The sequence below is a fragment of the Atta colombica genome, unplaced genomic scaffold, assembly GCF_001594045.1.
Source record: "Atta colombica isolate Treedump-2 unplaced genomic scaffold, Acol1.0 scaffold27, whole genome shotgun sequence".
Lineage (NCBI taxonomy): Eukaryota > Metazoa > Arthropoda > Insecta > Hymenoptera > Formicidae > Atta > Atta colombica.
This window is the reverse complement of record NW_017259370.1, coordinates 3,166,543-3,186,573: the sequence shown is the minus strand read 5'-3', so window position 1 is coordinate 3,186,573 and position 20,031 is coordinate 3,166,543. Positions and strand designations below refer to the sequence as shown.

The following is a 20,031-nucleotide window of genomic DNA, read 5'->3' as shown; positions in this document are numbered from 1 at the left end:
TATTTCTTATTTCTTTTGAAGTTTACTAAATCCTGATCTACAATATGCTTTTCGTTTCCTGTTTCTTGCCTTTTATTATTTTTTACATCTTATCTTTTTGTTTCTTATCCGGTTTTTTATTTTACATCAGAGATAAAAATTAATGAACTTCGAAACAAAAAATACGTAGCAAAAAATACAATTGTTGATAAAACGATTGCAAAGGAGAAAAAAGCAAAAGGTAAAAAAAATAAGAAATAGGAAAGAACACATTGTAAAACAGGCTTAACTTTTATCTCGGGCGATATAAAAACGAGATAGGAAGTAAAAAGATGTAAAAAATAGCAAAAAGCAAGAAACAGAAAACAAAAAGCACATTATAGAATAGACTTAAGAATAGTAAGCTCATTTTGTCAACATTATTGAGCTGAGTATTAAACAACTACATTCTTGATTATATATAAGTAATCTATAAGAGAAATTAACAAAATTGCTCTTTATTGGTTGCTTTTATAGATCTAATAATTCTTAATTTGAATAGAAAAATCTAATTAGCAAATAATGTAAACCAGGATGTTAATTGTGCGATTCAGTGAGAAAAACAAGGATAAAGAGGGTACAGAGATGACTGCATTCAGCAGAAAAATAGTTTCATAATTTTATCATTTTATGATTTGTAGATAGAATCGTTTCTCTAAATCTAAAAAAATAATCCAATCAGCGAATAGAAAATTTCCAACAGTACAAAATAAACGTTTCTGTAATCATTGATATAAAGATGTTAAATTAAATATGATTTATTAACAATAATAAAGTTTATTAAATTTCCATTCGATTTATTACATATAAATATTAACGTTAGTTTTAAAGAAACAAAGGGAACTTATTTCTTAAAAATATTGTTATACATTATTATATATAGAATGATTAGAAGAATCATATTATGTAAGAAAAATTATATGGTTTCATTAAAAAAATATAGATAATATTAATGTTTTACTACACGTATAAAAAAAATTCTTACGTTATATTTCCAAACTGTGATAAAACTGTGAAATTTTTTTAGGTATTTTCTTCTGAAATGGAAAACAATTAAAATATTTGGAATCAATTATAGATATCTTTCTATGTACGCTATGCGTAATATACACTTCTTTTTTAATATTTCATTAAGAAGAGACGGATGTCTTCGAGGAGGATCGCTTAGAACTGGATGTTCTGGACATCATAAAGAAGATGATAATCTGCGCGGAAGCGAAGAACTTCGACGAACTTCGACTTTCGGCTTTTCGACCAAGCATTGAAAATACCTAAATCGCCGTCAATCTTAAACGACAAAGCGCAAGCTTTACGTTTGGCGAATCGACACGAAGGTATTTTTAATTACAAAAATTAATATCTATAAATTTTTAGAGAAGAGAATTGTAATGCTGATTATCACTCAAACTTATTTAGAGGCGTTAAAGGATCTGCATCTAGCGGTTGAACTGAGGCAAAGAAAGGGCAGGCATCCAAAGGCATTCTGTCAACGTGGTGCACTTTATCGTAGATGGAGCAAGATGACAAGGCCAGGGAAGATTTCACCCGTGCAGCTAAAGTTGGTTCGAGCTTCGCTAAATCGCAGCTGGTCGCTCTGAATCCTTACGCGGCTATGTGCAACGCGATGCTGCAGAAGATGACATTCAAAGCCAATCAATTTTAATCTAATATGAGATTGTAGGTCAAGATAATGACCATTTAATAGATATATAACGCTTTATTTTATTTTATTTCCATATAGATAAATTCACGAGCGGATCCACAATACCTACAGATCCTGATTATCATATAATAATAATCGTAAAAGTAATATATATAATATATAATAATAATAGTAATAATAACAATAATTATTATTAAAAATTTCGCATAAAAATATAAATTATCTGTATTAAACTCGGAATATACATTCATCTATAAAATCGGATCTAATTTCTGCTAAAAAAGAACTCGCGCTAAATCGCCGAACAATGAAGAAAACGTTAAGTTCTGTACCCGTAAAGATTCTCTCTCTTCCAGCTAAATTAGTTCTCCCTAGAACTAATTTAAACATTATATCTAACGGAGAGAACTCAGTGCATATTAAATACATTATCGGTAGACATTGATCGCATTGAGATAGATTGAAGACTTCGAACATAATTTATTTAACGGAAATTGATAACGAAATTACACCTAATACAATTTCTTCATTGTACACACAAATGTTTATATAGATATTTATATATGTACAATAAAATATGCCTTATAAGTTTACGCTTTTTTTTAGAAACAATATTTTACATTCACATCAGTTACGGGAAATTCTGTTTATGCAAAAGTCACAAGCGATTTTTCCCATTCATTCATGATCGTATACTTAAATGCAATAAATGTGAATCTGCTACGGTCTATTTCTTAGATTCGTGCATCGAATTCGACATTCGAATTAACCGCAAGCATATATCGATTTCAGTGATAATTAACGTGATAATTAATACAGCTGTTTGTCTCAGCAAACATGAAACTATCTACTTTTTTCCCAGTTTTCATGTTTTAAACCATAACGAAGTCTCGACTCGTATTAGATTTTTCGCTCTCCGAACCTTCCTCACTGCCATCTTCTCCTTCGGCTGAAGTTTTCCTCTCTTCGCTAGGTAAAGCTAATTCCTCGTTAGACGCTTCCGTTGCTACAAGTTCTTTCTCTTCTCTAAGAACATAAAAATATATAATCAGCAATACATATTATATTAAAATGTCTTATCACATACGAATCTCAAAACTTACTTAACTAATAGCGCATCTTCGGCACCCAATTTCCTTGTTTTTGAATCATTCCCATGGCTCTTAATTATACAGAAACGGCTTGTTGAGTTATCTCCAATGATTCTGTAAGCTCCTCTTGCGTTTGACTCTGATCTTCTTTGAGTAATACCTCTAATTCTTTGTCTTCGAATTTTGTTGGCTCCAGAACGAAGCTTGTCTTCAACGCTGAAATCTCCATCCTTGAAACGTCGAAACCATTCCCTACATGATTTATCAGTTGGAGCAGTGTCACCATAAACTTCGACAAGCATTCGATGGGCTTCAGCCGCACTTTTCTTCCAATTAAAGCAGAAAATCAAAACCTCCCGCAAATGCCACTTGGTTAACACAAAATTCGACATTTCAAACACAGTAAAAATCAAGGTTTTTGTATGAAACTCAAAGCGATATAAACTGAATATTATTAGCAGATGTTTAACCTCTGAAACCGCCAAAACCAGCTGTCACTATGAATTATTCAAAACAGCTGAAGCCATCTTTAGGGAAACAGACCGAACTAATTTGTATTCCCAATATTTCAACTACATAAATAGATAATTTCGCTTTCTTTCTCTTCAACGAGATACAAGTATATATATATATATATATATTCCGTTTTAAATACAAAAATTTCGAGAAATTTTATAATGCAAATGAACCTTAATATTTAATGTTTAAATTAATATGAAACATAAATATATTCAAATAGAAATATTAGAATACATACTACAAAATTTTACTTTCAATTCATAATGTTTAAAAGACAGAATATAAGAAATTTGTTGAAATAATAAAACAATTTTAATAATAGAGCGCGAATATATACAAATATATGAAAATCTATTGCAATTAGTTCTTTTTTAGCAGTAGGCACAAGTACCACATCACTGAAACTGTAATCTCAAATCACAAAACTGATTCGATTTTATTTCTAGATAGGTGAATTTTATCTGATTAAGCAATCGATGTATTTCCTGATGTTCTAATATAAAATGTGATTTCATTACATTTTATAAATATTTAAAAAATGAGATTTAAATCGTATATAAATTTTTACTTTCTAATTAACACAATTTTTATGTTATTTTTATTTAAAAAATAAGTTTAAATATATATAAAATGTACAATTAAAACACGTTTATCTCGTTCTTTCAAGACACACTTAGTTCACTTTTTGAAAATGTGATTTTCTCGAAAGAAAAATTTATATTAAATCTTAAAATTTACATTAGATCTAATCATCGTTCGCTGTATACTCTTTTAATGGCTATATGTGTGTATATTTGCTGCCACTGCTGAATCGAACAATCGGCAATATTGTCACAAAAGCTCAGATCAATCATCTCTAATTTAGGACAATTCACGAAAATTGCGTGACATATTTCAGCTGTCAGAGATAATGTACCTAACAAATCTAACTGTTTTAAATTTTTGCACAATGTCAATGCTCTTAGATCACGTTCAGTAAGGCCTCTAACAGAGATCAGGAAAACTTTTTCCAGGTGTTGACAGGAGGAAAACAATCTACGAAAACTATCACCATGACCAGTTGTACTGCCACTGTAAATAAAAAAAACAATATTTTTTAATCATAAATAGAAAGACAACACAGCTACAATATTTCAAGATACAAGCGAAACAAACGTATAAATTTTTATGAATATGATAATCTGTATGTTTGTTTAAAAAAAAACTGGGATGCTGCACAGATCCGTGAGAGCAAGACTTATTAATTAGTAAGTTAATCTAAGATTTGATTCGTCATCCCATAAACGAATGAGGAATACGTACTGCAAAAAGTGCGACAAAACATATATTTTCAAAGAAAGTGTGACAACACGTACCACCAACCAAAATCCACTTCTCGTAGATTTTCGCAGTCAGCAAGAGCATCAATACCTTGCGATGTAAGAGTGTGCGTTTTCCACAAATCTATACTTTCTAAATCTGGACAGGAATTTCTCAATTCCATTGCAACTTCATCTACATTCAGACTTTTGTCGGTGCCTCCTATGCGTAAGTGACGCATTCGTATATTTCTTCGCAGTATCTTGCAAAGAGTTTGAGTATTTATATGTGTCCTGTAAAGATCCAAATGCTCCAAGAACTCTAGATTTTCGAGATATGAGAATCCTTTTTCTTTTATCAAATCACAATTACGTAGACCTAATTCTAAGAAAAAAATATATGTATTGATTATATAATTTGTTCTTGATTATAATAATCATTTGTATATATACCTTTCAAATTTTTGCATATTCTCGAAATTTTAAGCATGGTATTGTTGTCGACACATGAACAGCAATTTAATCGTAAATGTGTTAAGAGACTACCACAAATAACAAGAAAATTTTCAAGTTCCGGGACAGAAAATTTGTCACACCATGAAAGATCCAATCGTCGTAAATATTTACATCTAGGTGCTAAGTAATACAATGCCTTTGTATTAATAACATACCAATATGGTTTTAAGTTTAAACTTGTATAAAGCAGATGGTCTTGTGCTAAATTATTGAAATGTTTATTCACTCTGCTCATGCGGCATAATGACTTTAAGTCCAAGTTTCTTAATATTCTCATTATTATTTCATCCTGCAAGATAAAATACAAAATTTTAATAAACGAAATAACACTAAATATTAATATATGTGACAAAGACTTTTTAGTATACTTTACAGGAAGTGCAGAAAAATTATAACGTGATGGCTTCTTGAATTCATCTGAAGAGTCTTTAACATCTTTCATAAACTTTGAAAGTTCTTCTGATAAAAAGCGTTGCATACTATCAGATCCCTCTTTAAGAGGTGGTACATAATAATAAAGGGATCCTAGCCGAGATACTAGGTTGCTGTCGTGAAAATTCGCTACTACATCACTACAAATAACATTGGTACAAATTTACTTCCACTCATCAAAAAAAGACTAAATCTTACTTAATATTGACAATTTCAATACCTTTTGCACATAATACAATGTTCAATCAATGTCTTCTTAAGATGGATTATATCCAAATGTGCATTTTTATAATTTGGTGTTAAATTATGAATATCCTCACGGCAAGAAGTTTCAAACAAATCGCAATTAATGCTTATTAACAGATTAGTTAAACTCTGATTGTGAACTGGATCTTTAGGAAAAATCAATTCTGATGTTCCAATAAGCATCACAGCATCTATCTCTGTGTAGTAATCCAATAAACTGTGGTTAAATTCTAATCTGAGTAGTTTGGTTTTAAAGTCACACGATTGTAAAGGTGGAGAAAATATCCGTGATTTCAGAGGAACAATCTGAGGCGGTCCATTCCATAGTAGAAACCATCGACCTTTAAAATCTTCAGCCCAGATTCGAATTACGCTTCCAGGATTATATACTTCATATATAGAAACTCTTACTGGATATACAGCTTCATGATACTCAATATCTTTAATATAAAAAATACAATTATACTCTCTTTTCTTAATAAAAACATATTTTTTTTAACAATCTTTTATTTATTAATTTAAATATTACATACCAATATAATCTTGACTTACAACATCTGTATTGTTCTGTGGCATATAATCAATTGATCTCGAAGGTGCTTTGTCCCACCATGGTCCATAAGTCCTCTATTTGAAAAAGTTATTAGAAAAAAATGTCAAATGAAACTTTATTAAAGTAAATTGCTATTATTGGAATGATGTCACTCTAGATATGAATAATTAAATTGTAATTGATTGATCTCCTACATTTACTTCAAATGTAGGATCTTCCTGATTCCATGACTGTGTTCCAAAATTCTGCTAAAAATTTACAGTTTACAGTAAAGTGCATTATAGATTTTCAATACTTGCAATGAATTTTGAAACACAGCTCATATATCTATTATCAGTTTTATGGGAAGTTAATTGAAGAGTTATAAATAAAAGAATAAGGCTGAGATTTGCACCAATGTTACTTTAATTTTAAGCAAAGTTTAAAACTCTCTCCCTTTCTGTCTCTCTGTTGATTTTAAAAAAAGAGAAATTTTTAAGCTTTGCTTAAAGTTAGAAGAATGTTGCAAATCAGGTTTAATCATTTAGAAATGTAGAAAAGTTTGTGATCGCTTTTCAGCTTTTAAGACAATAACAAATAATATAAGAAAATATACATACCATGGCAAATGTTTGTGCAAAATCTCCATAATTTGGAAATTGACTAAATGGCCCAATTATGTTAGTAGCAGCATAAGATATGCTAGAATTACCGCCATACTGAGAACTAAAGCTACGAACATTCTTTACAAATTGTTGGACAAAGTCAACATGATTTTCTTTGCCTATAGATACTCTTTCGACATGTTGACTATCATTGTCACTATATAAAGGAAGTTGAGGAAGAGATAACATATTTTTGAACTGGAAGAAAATAAGAAATAGAAAATATATGTGCTTTTTTAAGTACACATTAAATCACTATATTTTAATTATATAATTATATTATACTCTATATATAAAAATTAAGATAAATCTGTCATTAGATTCCTAACTTTTTATATCAAATAAATATCAAATATGTACAATGGAAAGATTAATTAATTTCATCGAAACTCACAAAATTGTAACTAAATGACTATATACATCAATATACATGTACATGCACAATATCTATGAATGAATTAAAGTCAATTTCTTCTCACACAATTGGTCTGTTTTCTGTTCCTGCATTAAGCTGCTCTAGAACTCTCTTTTTCACTTTCAACAGATATCAAACATATATCTATCTCTCTTTAAGTTTTAAAAGTGTACACTAGAGTTCAGCTACAGAAAACAGACCTAATCAGTGCAGTATCTGATAGTATATTCTATTCACTTCTATTAAAAGCATAAGTCAAAAGTTAACTAAGATGATAGCAGAGAAGATGAAAATACAACTGAATGTAACATAGACCACAAAATAAAAAAAAAACAATTTATTGAATTAACCAAAGCCTATGAGATAACGACATAATTTAGATGATTGCACAGTAGATAAAGAATAATAAAACAGTTCCTTAAATACAAGGAAAATGATTGCTTCTTCTCTTATTCATATACTACTTATAAAAATAATAGGTCTGTTACATGAAATCTCCAAATATTTTTACACTTAAAATGAAATACATATATATTTGGCCTTGAAAAGAGAGAAAGCGAAAATGTCGTGAGTGCAAAAGGTGCAAGCAACGCGAACAGACGTAATATTCGTTTATAATTTTAATGACATAGTGCAAGTACATACAAAATATATGAAAAGATTCCATGAATTTATTCTTTTTTTTTTGTTGTGTATCGCCAGATGACGATAAAAGAGTGTCTTCAACCTGTTTCAACGAAGTAAATGGCTAGTCTCACCTCTACCACTAACACGCAAGAACAAGAACGTTCCGATACAATTTGATACTTTGGTTGTTATACCTGAATTACGCAAAAAATCACCTAATGTCTACGTTACGAATGTTACGATCGTTCTCTTTTATCACGTGAGTAGGAGAGAGTTTCATTAGAGATGCCTTCAAACAGATCCAACACATGACACAGTATGAGTGCATCGTCACATCCTTGTAATTTGTCAATGTTAAACAAGGATGAGGATCACTGACTGCGTTCAGCAGATTCAACAGTTGAGTAAGAGACTTCACATAATAAAAGGAAATAAGAAAATAAGAATTTCAACCTAGAAACTTTGTATTCCACAATACATGATTTCTGACATGAGATTGAAATTCTGTTCTCTGTTCTCTGTTCCTTTTATTGTGCGGAGCACAAGCGCTTGCTGCTATTGATGTATTCTTCCAGATCTAAAACGCTGATTGGATGATCTAAAAGAATACACCAATAACAGCGAGCGCTCATTCACTGTCGAATCCATTGAACACAACCACTGTATTGTATTGAGGATACGGTCAACGCGATGCTACAAATACTTTGAAGCGTTTTTTAATCAATTTGTAAAATTCTTTCTTCTAATTGGTCCATCAAATGCTTCAAAGCATTTGTAGTGAGACTTTGACACAGCCCAAGTTTCACACACAAAATTTATGCTGTCAAATAGAGTCCTATATAAAGAAACCCGCATCGAACATCTCATCATCAGGGAATCGATTCTGTATCTTGAAATGAGATGAAAATTATAAATTGAGCGAATTTATTAGAATACTGATTATTTCATTAATCAACACTTAGTAAATAAGATTGCTTACTTTTATAATTTTCATCTTGTTTGAAAATACAGAATTGATCCTCCCAGATTGGACTCCCAGATTGGATCCATAGGCTCGGTTTCACTAACTCCGATTTAAGCTAATCAGTCAATTAAATTTCAGTATTGTCAACTACAAGTCTTGAAAACATTCTTTTCTAGCGAGGCGTTGAGTACTCATGTGTGTATAACTTTTTCGCGATTGAAGAAATTTGCGACTAATAAGGATTCGTGCTATTAATTATCGTTCTTCACAGCTACCAGATAATTAGATTATGTTTTCAGTCTTGTAATTGATCATATTGAAATTTAATCGACCGATTAGTTTAATCGGAATTGGTGAAATCGGGCTCTGTACAATCACTTCCTGCGCCGCCATATTTAGACCGCGCCAGTATCGTAAACAATAAACATACATTCAACATTCTGTACTTTATTGTGGCACTATTGACCTCTCTCATTTATTGCAGGCAAAAGCTAAAATTGAAGAAGAAGAATATACTCCATTGATTCCATTAGCGAAATGAGCTCTGCATTCCATTAACGGTTGAGGATAGGTGGGTCAGCTGTATTACGCTTGTATAAACAACTATGGTCACAATATGGCTGCTTCACTTAGGACGGGATATCAATCAGAATATATATCAGAATCAGACTGCCAATCAGAAACTCGGACATCAATCTCTTTATGTATAGAACTCTACTGTCAAGTAATCAGCAGCGCGTGCGCGTGCAGAAGTCAGCAAGAGCACGCATGCGTTGACCAATTCCATGATCTGGGGTTACTGCATGCGGCCGTGGGTCCGGTGTACCCCTGACCCGAAGGTCTGCTGGTAAACACAAACTTTTAAGACATAAGACGATCCCCAGTGACGATATAACAATCTTATCGTTACATTGTAATATTAAGTGTACATAATTAGGCTCACAATGGTAAGAATCCGTTCTCTCAATGTCTCGTCCGGTCGATGATTCAAGTCAGCTAACCTGCAAGTCTATTCACAAGCTTTTCCCGTTGTAGGACGTATTTTTAATGATCAGGCGAAAAAAATTGACGATATTTACCGACGCAAAAGATGATACTACGGTCCTCGAGCTCAAGAAGATGATTGAAGGTAAGACGTTTGTGTTACAGTGGCAGTATCTTTTTTTTTTTGACATATCGCTTGACCATTTACAATTCGATGATTGTTACTTCAATAGAACAATCTGTGGTTCGCTAAATGAATGTAGGATTAGGCCTAATCAGGAGTATAGACAGAATAAATTGCATTAATAGCGAATGGAATTATATATATATATATATTGTGCGCGCGCGCGCGCGTGTGTGCGCGTATGTGTATGGGTGCATATAGCGCGCACACGCATACACACACATACACACACACGCGCACACACACATACAATTACTGATCAGCTATATGTCAAGTTTATGAAAAATATTTTAATTAGTATATATTTGACAAAAATATCCTAAAACTCCTATTTCGATGAAATTATGCTTATTATTAATTTATGAACATTAATAGTTGCAAGTTTTATAAAAAATAAAATCATTGCTTTTATAGTTATTGGAGTTAATGCTCACTTTCTTTTTTTACAGGTATAATGAAAGTACCACCGGCAAATCAACAACTGTTTAACAAGGATAATCTTTTAATGTCAGACAATAAGACTTTACAAGATTACGGGCTGACATCGTCAACTGCAAAAGCACAATGTCCTGCATTAGTCGGTTTAGCACTGCGTCAGCCAGATGGCCAGTTTGAACCTCTTGAAATGACACCATTCTCATTACCACCAGATCTCCCTGACGTTATGAAGTCTCAGGAAAATAATGGCCAAGAGCAATCTCCTTGAAATGATGCAGTTGCATCACTCGACGATGAAGTTTTGTGTCCTATGCAATTTAGTAATCGTCAGGACAGCTCTGAATGATAAGAAGGATAAAAAGGAAACTTCATGTACGACGTATGTGAATACTAGAGTGTGAATATGGTAACTAAACACCGTACGAATATTAGACATAATGCAATTTTACACAAGTATTCAGAGCTGCAAAATTTTCAATATTCAATTTAATAAAAATGCTATATAGTCACGCGATCGTCAGTCTTATAAGGACATGTGATGAGTACTAATTTGTACTTGATTATTAGACTGAAAGTGATAATAAAAGTAAAACAAAATTCTGCTCACTATTGTGCATCAAACCAAATTTATATAGCTATAAAATTATTAAAATAAGTGTTTTATTATGGTCAAAGTGCGAAATATGAATACCTCAGCTTACATTTAAGTTACAGGTATAGCTTAATTATTTTAAAGTACTTTTTAAAATATCTTCAAATTAAATATCTTATTTCCTTCTATTTCTCTCTCTGCTCACTTTCACTTATTCTGTATACGTATTCCTTGCACCACAAGGAAAATCAAATGTAATGTTTTGCTTTGCAAAAGAAGCTTTACATTTTTTTATTAACATGTATGACTCTAGTAACATTTAAATTACAAATTTGTAGTTACGGCGTATTGAATATAAGACAGACTGGATCTGATCTGATACAATACACAATCATAAATGTAAAATATAATGCTCTAATTAATGATCTTTAGTTCTATAATATTGTATCCTATTAATTATTGTCTAACTTATACAGTTTTATAACTAATGGCAACACCATTTTAACTATATGCTACGATAAGACTTGTAACAATACACAAGTAATGTCATGCTACGTGACAAAAATATATTGTACATGATTACATATCTTATTTAATATTTTTAAAAATCCTCTAGCATACAAAGTGAATCAGAGTTGTTGAACCAACTTTTTATCTTATGAGAAAATTATCGATTTCATACCTAATTGAATTATAACATGTACAGTCAATTATTTTTTCATAGAATAAAAAGCTGATTGATCAACGACTGATTCACCCTGTATTTATCTATTATTCATGTACACAAAAAATGTTTTTCTAATAGAGTTGCATGCTAAACCGGGTAAATAAAATTTAATAATAAAATAAGACCATTGTTAACTACTTAAGTTCTTATATTTGCTAAGCATTTCCATTACAAAATCCCTATAAATATCTTTTTTACTCGGCACGTAATGTCCACCTTCGTGCCGTAGCTCTTTTTTATTTGAAAATAGACAACTAATTTGTTCTGCCATTACTACAACAAAGAAGGATTACATTAGCATTAATGAAGCATTGGATATGATTTACTTTCAATATTACTGAGTATAATTAATGATATTAAATTCATCATAATATCAAATTATTCATCATATACCTGTTGGAATGATTTGATCATTCTCTCCATAAATATGAAAGGAAGGCATATCGATTTCTTCATCATAATACTTTGCATGAGGTACACACAGTGACTTAAATCCAGATATCATAATAACAAAATCAAACTCGATTTGTAATACTACAAGAAAATAGTAATTATATATTTATTTTATGTAAGCATATACATGTGTATATCATATATTATTTTTAAACTCACTTTTCTTCTTCTTCATAGCACACAGTATACTGACAAAAGCTGCTCCCTGTGAGAAACCCAATATTCCATCGAAAGGACCTTGTTCTGAGAACACTTTCTCGATCACAGCTACACTGTCATTGAATCCTACACACAAGTTACTAGGCACTGTAGCTTTAAACACATGATCTTCTGTATTAAACCACCATCCATATCCTATACATAACAATTTCGTTAGTACTCATTAAATTATGATATTTCTTGAAGATAAGAAATTTCATATTTTTTTTTTATTGATATTTTTCTCACACCATTTTCATTGGTATCTTCTTGACTAGTTTTATTTTGGGATGGAACTTTATGTGGTGCTTTTATAAACGTGAAATCTATTTCTTTTTTAAATCTTTTTCTCAATGATCCTAATTTAGCACTAAAGATCATGTCTGATTGCATATATCCGTGAAGCGCTAATATCTAAAATAAGAGGAATCATATATATATATACATTAATTTATTGCCATTTTTACATCAATGCGTCAATGATTATTTACTCGCAATTTTGATTTGGTAGTCAACATCATTCAGCGAATATATGTACAATCACATGATCAAAAAGGTTAGTAGACACCAATAAACACACTGCGATATATAATATATTAGAACCTCCATATCTGAACACATTTATTCTTAGGTCTGTTCCCTTTGCTTGCACTTTTTATATTTAGAATCTTCGAATTTTCTCTCTTCAATGCTTGAATATATATTTATCTCATTTTAAATGCAATAATTTTTTTAAGGATTTTAAGCAATACAAACAACCTCTTTCTAAACAAGCTTAGTCTCTATAAATTAAATATTTTTGTGGCTATTTCTGAGAATTTTATAATAGAAAAATTTGATTATTAGACAGTCATAATTATGATAAAAATGCATGTTTATTATCACAAATACAGTATAACTTACAAATATATGTTTCATAGGAAAAGAACTTCTATATATAATATTAATTTAAATTTATTAAAACTATTAATTTCTTTTTTTCATTTAGACGGGGCTAAGAAAATAATTAAACTAAACAAAAAATATGCAATATTTCATGTACAAGTTCGAACTTTTTCAATTTAAATAAAAAACAATTTATGATACATTTCCATGTATTTCTGTCGCATTAAGGATCGCAGGAACAAAAAAAATCAGCACATATTTTGTTAAAAGCATTTCTCTTTTACATTTAAATAAATGAAAAGTAAATTACAATTTCAGCAATTTAATTATATATTCTAACTATTAAAAATTTGCAGTATTTAAAGATTACTAAGATCCACAGCTTCAATTTGCGAATTAAGATGTGTAATATTTTCATTATTTTCAGAGTTTCTTGGCTTTGTTTCTCTGGGAACATCCAACTTCGACCAGGAACCAGGTTCGGCCTTTTTTAACTTAATTTCTACTTTAGTTGGCAGCATGTGTACACTACTTTGCTCGACATTAATAATCTAAAAGTAAAATAAATGTACATCTTAAATACTGTTCCTTAATTACACATTCAAAATTAAAATATTAAAATTAATACGTACTCCTTTTAATTCTATATCAAGATAATATCTCGAATCTTCTACAAAGAATAAATCTACAGTCAGATGGATAGGATTTAATTTTATAATAGACTGACTGGGCAGATATTTTTTTGCAAATATAGAAACAACTACATATGATCCAGTTTGATGCCAATCCATCCTGCATTGAGCTTTCTTTCCTGTACTCTGAAATAAATTATGTGTCATTGTCAAAGATACATATTAAATGATTATATTAAATGAATTTAATATTAAATAATTGATATCATGAACTTATCTAAATGATATAAAAGGTACCTTGGAAAACCATATATGTTTGCCTTGCGTACAACCTGGCTGATCCAGAAATAAGGAAAATTCTGTAGTTTTCTTTTTACAACAAGACCAATATTTCAGTCCTTCATGAAAAATAGGTACACCAGAATGATAATTGCAAATTTCCTCGTCAGAGGCAATCCCTGTATAAGTTCCCTTGCAGGAATTGTTTTTACAAGTTTGTCCTATCTGTATTACATTGTCAGTTGGTTTGTCATTTTCTGAAGTTGTCAATCCTTTAATTTGTTCTAATAGAATGGGAGATATTGTTGGCGACAGTATGAGTTGAAACGCATCAAACGGAGGTCTTTCCAGGAATGCTCCATTGCTTAGAGGTCCTGTGGCAACCTGTATTATTTCGTCAACTTTACATTTTTCGACAGGCGGTTTCTCTGGCTCCGATGGTTTCACATTGGAATGCTTTGACTTCGTACAGCCTTTGATATTCAAGAATTCGGTGAAATCTGTACATTTCTTGTTACAACAAGACCATCCTTTATATGCATCGTGAAACACTGGATGTCCTGAATGATGAAGGCAACTGTCTGCGAAAGAATCATAAGAGCATCTTTATTTCGTAAATGTTATTAATTTAGCACTAAAAATTTAATAAAATATGCATATACCGTCTTTATTGTCGTTCGGATCGTATTTCTTTCCACAGCCGCGATGATAACAATGCAACAGATTTGTTTCCTGTGACATTTCGAGAGGATTTCTTTGCACTTATCTGTTCCACTAAGTTTTGGAAGAGCAGCTCAATAAATCGCTTATACGTTTCTCTCTTTCACGATATTTTTCTCGATTTTGTCAGGCTTTGTTTTTGATAGTTTCTAGAACATTCCAAGTCAAATTAAAAACGTTCCGAATCTCAATCAACTTGCTACCCGATTTCTTTAGAGACACCCTATATACATATAAAGAGGCATATATCGTTTCCACTGGGAAAATTAGTGCAATATGAAGTGCAATTGAGTGGTAAATAAATCGATTTACATATTTTCAATGTTAATAAAATAATTTAATTCTTTTAATATTATGAGGTACATTATTATGATAACAAAAAATATGTAATTTAAGAGTTAAATTATTTATTAATCTCAAAAATATGTAAATTGATTTGCACTCAATGGTCACTTCAGCAAACTTAACTGTTGCAAAGTAAATTGATTATTCTTTTAGGCCGCGTTCACATCTTGACGGAAAAATGGGAAGTGGAAAAGCAGAAGCCAATCAGAATTTGCGAAAAGACAGAATAGACAAGCAAAATATACCGCCTACTACTACTACGAATTTCGATTGGCTTCAGCTTTTCCGCTTTCCGCTTTTCTGTCAAGATATGAACTCGCCCTTAGATTATCCAATAGCAGCGAGCGCTCATGAATCCGAAAGAAACTCTAACATGGAAGATTCTAGTTCGCGGTTTTTCGGGCTAGATTGCGCTGAAATCGTTGGTTTTTCATATGTTTGATTTAAAAAGAAACTGCTGAAATCCGTTTAAACCCGTTATCGTAACTTTCGAAACGTCAATAATTGTCAGGTGTCGTGTTTTGGTGTTTCTCGACGTATATCCGACTTTAGATTGTAAACACTCACTAAAGGGCTGTTTCGAATATCAAAATGAAAGGAACAAAACTGAGAACTAGAGTTACGTTGCCCAGGTAAGCAAGAAACGGATTCACCTAAAATCGCACATTTCGTTTTTGTTAAGGGATATATCTAGTATTATAATAATTGTCAGTATATTCTATATTATTATTATTCTTCATTATGAGATAATGATTATGACAAAATTTAATTTTTTAGCAACTCAAAAAACATAGGGATACAGACTGAAAGTTTTGATAGTCTTATAGAGATTGCCAAGTTGGAAGAACAAGTAAAAGTAATGCAACTTGAGATTAATATTTTAAGAAAACATATGGGAACCTTGAAAAAGCCTGATGTTGCAAACCATAAGACTGTTCCTCTTACTTCATCGGCAATGGTCAAACTTAACATAGAAAAATCTAGTTGTGGCTGTAAAGGAAATTGTTCATCACGGATTTGTGGTTGCGTAAGGAAGAACATAAAGTGTAACCTGTCATGTAAATGTGGTGATAAAGCATGTCAAAATCAGGTAATCATATTAACAAGAAGAATCTTTAACTTTCTGTCTAATTGGATCTTAAATGCTCTTGTATAATTCTATGTAAATTTATTATATATTTATATATTGTCATTTAAACTATATACAGAATTAATTTTTCTGTCTTGAAATCCATACCAATTGAATTACAGTAGTAATATCATAAATTGCAAAGCAATTTAATTTTATGTTTATAGCATCTTTTAAAAATCTTAATAATACTGGAGACAGTACATTAAAATCTGTAAATAATTTTATTGCAAAAAATATTATTACCTTGGCTGGGAATCAAATCAGAATTCTTTTTCATATGAATATCCTTAATTGTTATATCAATCAAGGCCCTAATAATATTTTTTGCAATAATCAGTATATACAGAAAGTTCTAATTTCAGGCGGCATATATAAACAAGATTAAACAAACAGTTTCTATAAGAACCATACATTATCTACATTAATAACTTAAGTTAAAAAAATTAAACTTTAAAGAAACTAACTTTTTAAGAGTTAAATAAGAAGTATGTAAGCCTACAGCTGAATGTAATTATGCAAAAATTATTCTTTATTAAATTATAGATGTAGATATATAAATAAAATTATGAAATATATTTTATGATGTAATAAAGAATTTTTACATAATACATCCAGTGGTAGGCTTTACGTACTTCTTGAGCATGAGTATTATGTAAAAATTCTGATCTGACTCTAATTGTTTACATTTAAAGTCTTTGATATATTGTAACTTTTTTAAAATTTAACTTGACTTTCTATATAGAAATTTATTTTACAGAACTTCGATCAAAATCAAGAAGGTAAAGAAAATATTAACGAAATTGATGTGACTAAAAATAAAAACAGGAAGAAAAACGAAACTACAAAAAAACTCAATAGACATCTGTTTAGTCCAGATATGGGAGAACTCTCCAACGTTTTTGAAGAAATTCAATTTAGTGATATTGATTTTAGTTCTAATAAGAAGAATACGTTTGCCATAAACACACAAACAGATTTACATAGTATAGACAAAGTAAAACTCAAGAAAAAAAAGAAGAAAGAAGAAAACAATAAAGAGCAGCAAGAATCAATGGATGTGCAGATAACATTTGATCCAATGAAACCGAGACATCAATTATCACGAACACCACCAAAAAAGCTTGAGAAATCATTGGAAGTTGACGTTACAATTCAACCTCAATTACATTTTGAACCAACTCGAGAAATAATATCTTCCCATACATTGTACCAAGGTACAATGATATTTTTAATTAAATTAATAAAATTACTGTTTATGAACAATATTTTATATATAAATTTAGAATTGTTTAATTTGCCATTCTTTTATTGAATCTCTCCAATCTTGATAATTATTGTATATTATATTTATTAGTTTTTAATGATTAGAATTAATAATTAATTCTAATCATTAATTGTAATCATCAATTAATTGTATATATGATTAAGATTCTATTAAGATAAAATCTACTTGAAATTAAAAAAAAATTAAGGAATAAACTCTATAATCATCTATATATATGTAATTAATCATATCTATAAGTATGAAAGAAATATAGCTTCTTACATTTCTTTCATACTTAGTTGCTTATAAAAGTATCAACAATATTTAATATAGAATAATTATTGTATCAAATTATTTAAGAATTAGTTAAGAGAAGTTATAGAAATGATAAAAACAATGAATATATTTTTAAATATAATTCAAAAATTATTCTATAAACTATACATTATGCATAATGAATTTCAGATTCTAAAGAAGAAAATATTAATTGGAAAGAACACAATGCACAATTAATTCCTTGCAAAAAATGCAAAAGAACTTTCATGCCCAATCGGATCCAGAAACATGAAACTTGCTGCAAAGGCTAAAGGATTTAAATGTTGAAAGGATAAATATTTGAAAAATTAACATTGTCTACTACTTTTTTAATTTTACATGTTCCTTTATGATTTCTATCTTTTAATTTTATCTTGAAGACAAGACTATATAATAACATTAGTATTAGTATATAATTAATTATTTTAAATATAATGTTATTTTAAAATGTATCTAAGAGATATAAACTGTTGCAAACTAATCATTTTTTGTAATTATATTCTTATTCTTTACATATAAATCAAATAGATTTAGTCTCGTGCAGAATCAATCATGTTTTTAATTATAAGAAATGTATGAAAAAAATGTACGTGAATAGTTCGGCAATATTAAAATAATCTTTTATAGAAATGTGTATATTTTTTCGAATATATACTATTTTATGTCATAGATATGTATTATATGTCATAGATAAATATATGAATATGGCCGGAGACATGTCTTCTGATGTACATACAGACAAAAACACTAATAATGAACATAACAATAATCTCGAATTTAAATAAATTGATAATTAAATGGGAGTGGTAAACAATGTGCAATTTTTCTATATAATAAAATTCGTAATAAATTCGCATGTATTAACTAACTGGATGAAAACAGTATAAAAACAGTAGCTTTCAAGCTGCTTCAATTATTACATAAGTTTACTTATAATTTACAAGACTTTGTCTTTATAATACTATAATTTTTATTAATATTAAATTTTAAAAAATATCAAAAATGTCGAAACTTATTTAAATTTAAGCGCATCTTAAATTCATGACGCGCTCAAAGTGGCATACATTGTATATTTTGGAGCAATTTTATTTAATCATTTCCTCTCTTTAGAATATCTCGTTGATGACTTTATAAATGCGCCATCTTTGATCCCATTTAATTCAAACTAAACGAACTGAACTACTGAACTTTTTGCGGTAGCTAAAATAATTGAGTGTAGTACCCTAATTCGATTGGATCCTTTCCTATATAAAACTTTGAGACGCATGATATTGGGCTTAACACTTGGAGACTGAAGTCCAAAGAATCAAAGAAGGAAAAAAAGAATCTTTGCAATATTGTGAGTTGTAGATATCCATCTGGGGAGAATAAAGAACAAGAAAATCATTGCGGTGATAAAATGGATCATTTAAATGAAATTTTGCGACCATACATTAAAGCCAGTAAAACTAGATTATCGTATGTGGATGAATTATTTCCGGATCTCAAAGATAATCCATATATTATCCTTCATAAAAATGTGAGTATCATGTGAAACAATTTCCTCTCATATCTCGCTTAATGACATAATGGCTTGCTTCAGGTTTCTGGCATACACATACAGCATCTCTCGGATCTCGAAAAGAATGAAAGAAGCTTCAACGAGTACTCGATAAGTAATGAAATGTTTCTCTAATTATAAGAGTTATTTGCATTCTATCAGAAACATATAAAATCCGAAATGTTCTTTAGGACATGATGTCAGTGGTTCGCCTCTAAAGTATTCATTTGGTAATTGTGAATTCGATGACACTGTTGTCATAACAAAACAGAATTGGTGGAAAGAAGAGGAGTCATATTTGCCACTGAACAGAATGGATGCAAGGTACATACAGATAAGTTAATAAGCTAAGAAATA

The 20,031-nt window shown here is 30.1% G+C and overlaps 6 protein-coding genes and 1 pseudogene across 6 annotated transcripts in view; 4 read left to right on the top strand and 3 right to left on the bottom strand.

Annotated features, from left to right (window-relative positions):
- Positions 1 to 552: 552 nt before the first annotated feature.
- Positions 553 to 1,681, top strand: LOC108689342 (annotated as a pseudogene).
- A 2,359-nt stretch (positions 1,682 to 4,040) lies between these two features.
- On the bottom strand, positions 4,041 to 8,489 carry LOC108689341 (F-box/LRR-repeat protein 4-like). The gene is made up of 8 exons (XM_018196074.1): positions 8,154 to 8,489; positions 6,936 to 7,178; positions 6,317 to 6,410; positions 5,758 to 6,223; positions 5,479 to 5,677; positions 5,043 to 5,394; positions 4,647 to 4,974; positions 4,041 to 4,362 (listed from the first exon to the last, which is right to left on the bottom strand). Exons 2-8 carry the CDS (start codon positions 7,167 to 7,169, stop codon positions 4,041 to 4,043), a joined length of 1,995 nt encoding a protein of 664 aa, XP_018051563.1. The 5' UTR covers positions 7,170 to 7,178; positions 8,154 to 8,489.
- A 1,265-nt stretch (positions 8,490 to 9,754) lies between these two features.
- LOC108689552 (transcription elongation factor B polypeptide 2) lies at positions 9,755 to 11,766 on the top strand. The gene is made up of 3 exons (XM_018196357.1): positions 9,755 to 9,933; positions 10,022 to 10,115; positions 10,604 to 11,766. The coding sequence occupies exons 1-3, from the start codon at positions 9,931 to 9,933 to the stop codon at positions 10,858 to 10,860; spliced, it is 354 nt and encodes a 117-aa protein (XP_018051846.1). The 5' UTR covers positions 9,755 to 9,930; the 3' UTR covers positions 10,861 to 11,766.
- Positions 11,767 to 11,924: 158 nt separating this feature from the next.
- Positions 11,925 to 13,134, bottom strand: LOC108689551 (esterase OVCA2). Its single transcript, XM_018196356.1, has 5 exons — positions 13,054 to 13,134; positions 12,814 to 12,976; positions 12,524 to 12,718; positions 12,305 to 12,445; positions 11,925 to 12,184 (listed from the first exon to the last, which is right to left on the bottom strand). Exons 1-5 carry the CDS (start codon positions 13,081 to 13,083, stop codon positions 12,042 to 12,044), a joined length of 672 nt encoding a protein of 223 aa, XP_018051845.1. The 5' UTR covers positions 13,084 to 13,134; the 3' UTR covers positions 11,925 to 12,041.
- A 672-nt stretch (positions 13,135 to 13,806) lies between these two features.
- LOC108689550 (cysteine and histidine-rich domain-containing protein) lies at positions 13,807 to 15,269 on the bottom strand. Its single transcript, XM_018196355.1, has 4 exons — positions 15,021 to 15,269; positions 14,377 to 14,939; positions 14,080 to 14,265; positions 13,807 to 13,998 (listed from the first exon to the last, which is right to left on the bottom strand). Exons 1-4 carry the CDS (start codon positions 15,097 to 15,099, stop codon positions 13,807 to 13,809), a joined length of 1,020 nt encoding a protein of 339 aa, XP_018051844.1. The 5' UTR covers positions 15,100 to 15,269.
- A 677-nt stretch (positions 15,270 to 15,946) lies between these two features.
- LOC108689340 lies at positions 15,947 to 18,406 on the top strand. The gene is made up of 4 exons (XM_018196073.1): positions 15,947 to 16,055; positions 16,201 to 16,513; positions 17,313 to 17,769; positions 18,285 to 18,406. The coding sequence occupies exons 1-4, from the start codon at positions 16,015 to 16,017 to the stop codon at positions 18,404 to 18,406; spliced, it is 933 nt and encodes a 310-aa protein (XP_018051562.1). The 5' UTR covers positions 15,947 to 16,014.
- A 927-nt stretch (positions 18,407 to 19,333) lies between these two features.
- Positions 19,334 to 20,031, top strand: part of LOC108689583 (protein zwilch homolog) — a 3,641-nt gene continuing 2,943 nt past the window's right edge. Inside the window, exons 1-3 of the mRNA XM_018196432.1 lie at positions 19,334 to 19,653; positions 19,717 to 19,789; positions 19,866 to 19,998. Of these exons, the coding sequence (XP_018051921.1) occupies positions 19,534 to 19,653; positions 19,717 to 19,789; positions 19,866 to 19,998 (326 nt within the window). The 5' untranslated portion in view covers positions 19,334 to 19,533. The remainder of the gene's footprint in view (positions 19,654 to 19,716; positions 19,790 to 19,865; positions 19,999 to 20,031) is intronic.

Excerpts from the sequence above, each read along its gene's own strand:
- LOC108689341 (XM_018196074.1), bottom strand. The coding sequence starts at position 7,169 with ATGTTATCTCTTCCTCAACTTCCTTTATATAGTGACAATGATAGTCAA. Across the intron at positions 6,224-6,316 it reads TGTAAGTCAAGATTATATTG|ATATTGAGTATCATGAAGCT; the intron begins GTATGTAATATT and ends TTTATATTAAAG. Across the intron at positions 5,395-5,478 it reads ATAATTTTTCTGCACTTCCT|GATGAAATAATAATGAGAAT; the intron begins GTAAAGTATACT and ends TTTATCTTGCAG.
- LOC108689552 (XM_018196357.1), top strand. Across the intron at positions 10,116-10,603 it reads GCTCAAGAAGATGATTGAAG|GTATAATGAAAGTACCACCG; the intron begins GTAAGACGTTTG and ends CTTTTTTTACAG.
- LOC108689551 (XM_018196356.1), bottom strand. The coding sequence starts at position 13,083 with ATGATGTTGACTACCAAATCAAAATTGCGA. Across the intron at positions 12,977-13,053 it reads CTACCAAATCAAAATTGCGA|ATATTAGCGCTTCACGGATA; the intron begins GTAAATAATCAT and ends CTCTTATTTTAG. Across the intron at positions 12,446-12,523 it reads TGCTATGAAGAAGAAGAAAA|TATTACAAATCGAGTTTGAT; the intron begins GTGAGTTTAAAA and ends ATTTTCTTGTAG.
- LOC108689550 (XM_018196355.1), bottom strand. The coding sequence starts at position 15,099 with ATGTCACAGGAAACAAATCTGTTGCATTGTTATCATCGCGGCTGTGGA. Across the intron at positions 14,266-14,376 it reads AACATATATGGTTTTCCAAG|AGTACAGGAAAGAAAGCTCA; the intron begins GTACCTTTTATA and ends AATTTATTTCAG. Across the intron at positions 13,999-14,079 it reads TTGATATAGAATTAAAAGGA|ATTATTAATGTCGAGCAAAG; the intron begins GTACGTATTAAT and ends TTTTACTTTTAG.
- LOC108689340 (XM_018196073.1), top strand. The coding sequence starts at position 16,015 with ATGAAAGGAACAAAACTGAGAACTAGAGTTACGTTGCCCAG. Across the intron at positions 16,514-17,312 it reads ATAAAGCATGTCAAAATCAG|AACTTCGATCAAAATCAAGA; the intron begins GTAATCATATTA and ends TTTATTTTACAG. Across the intron at positions 17,770-18,284 it reads TTCCCATACATTGTACCAAG|ATTCTAAAGAAGAAAATATT; the intron begins GTACAATGATAT and ends AATGAATTTCAG.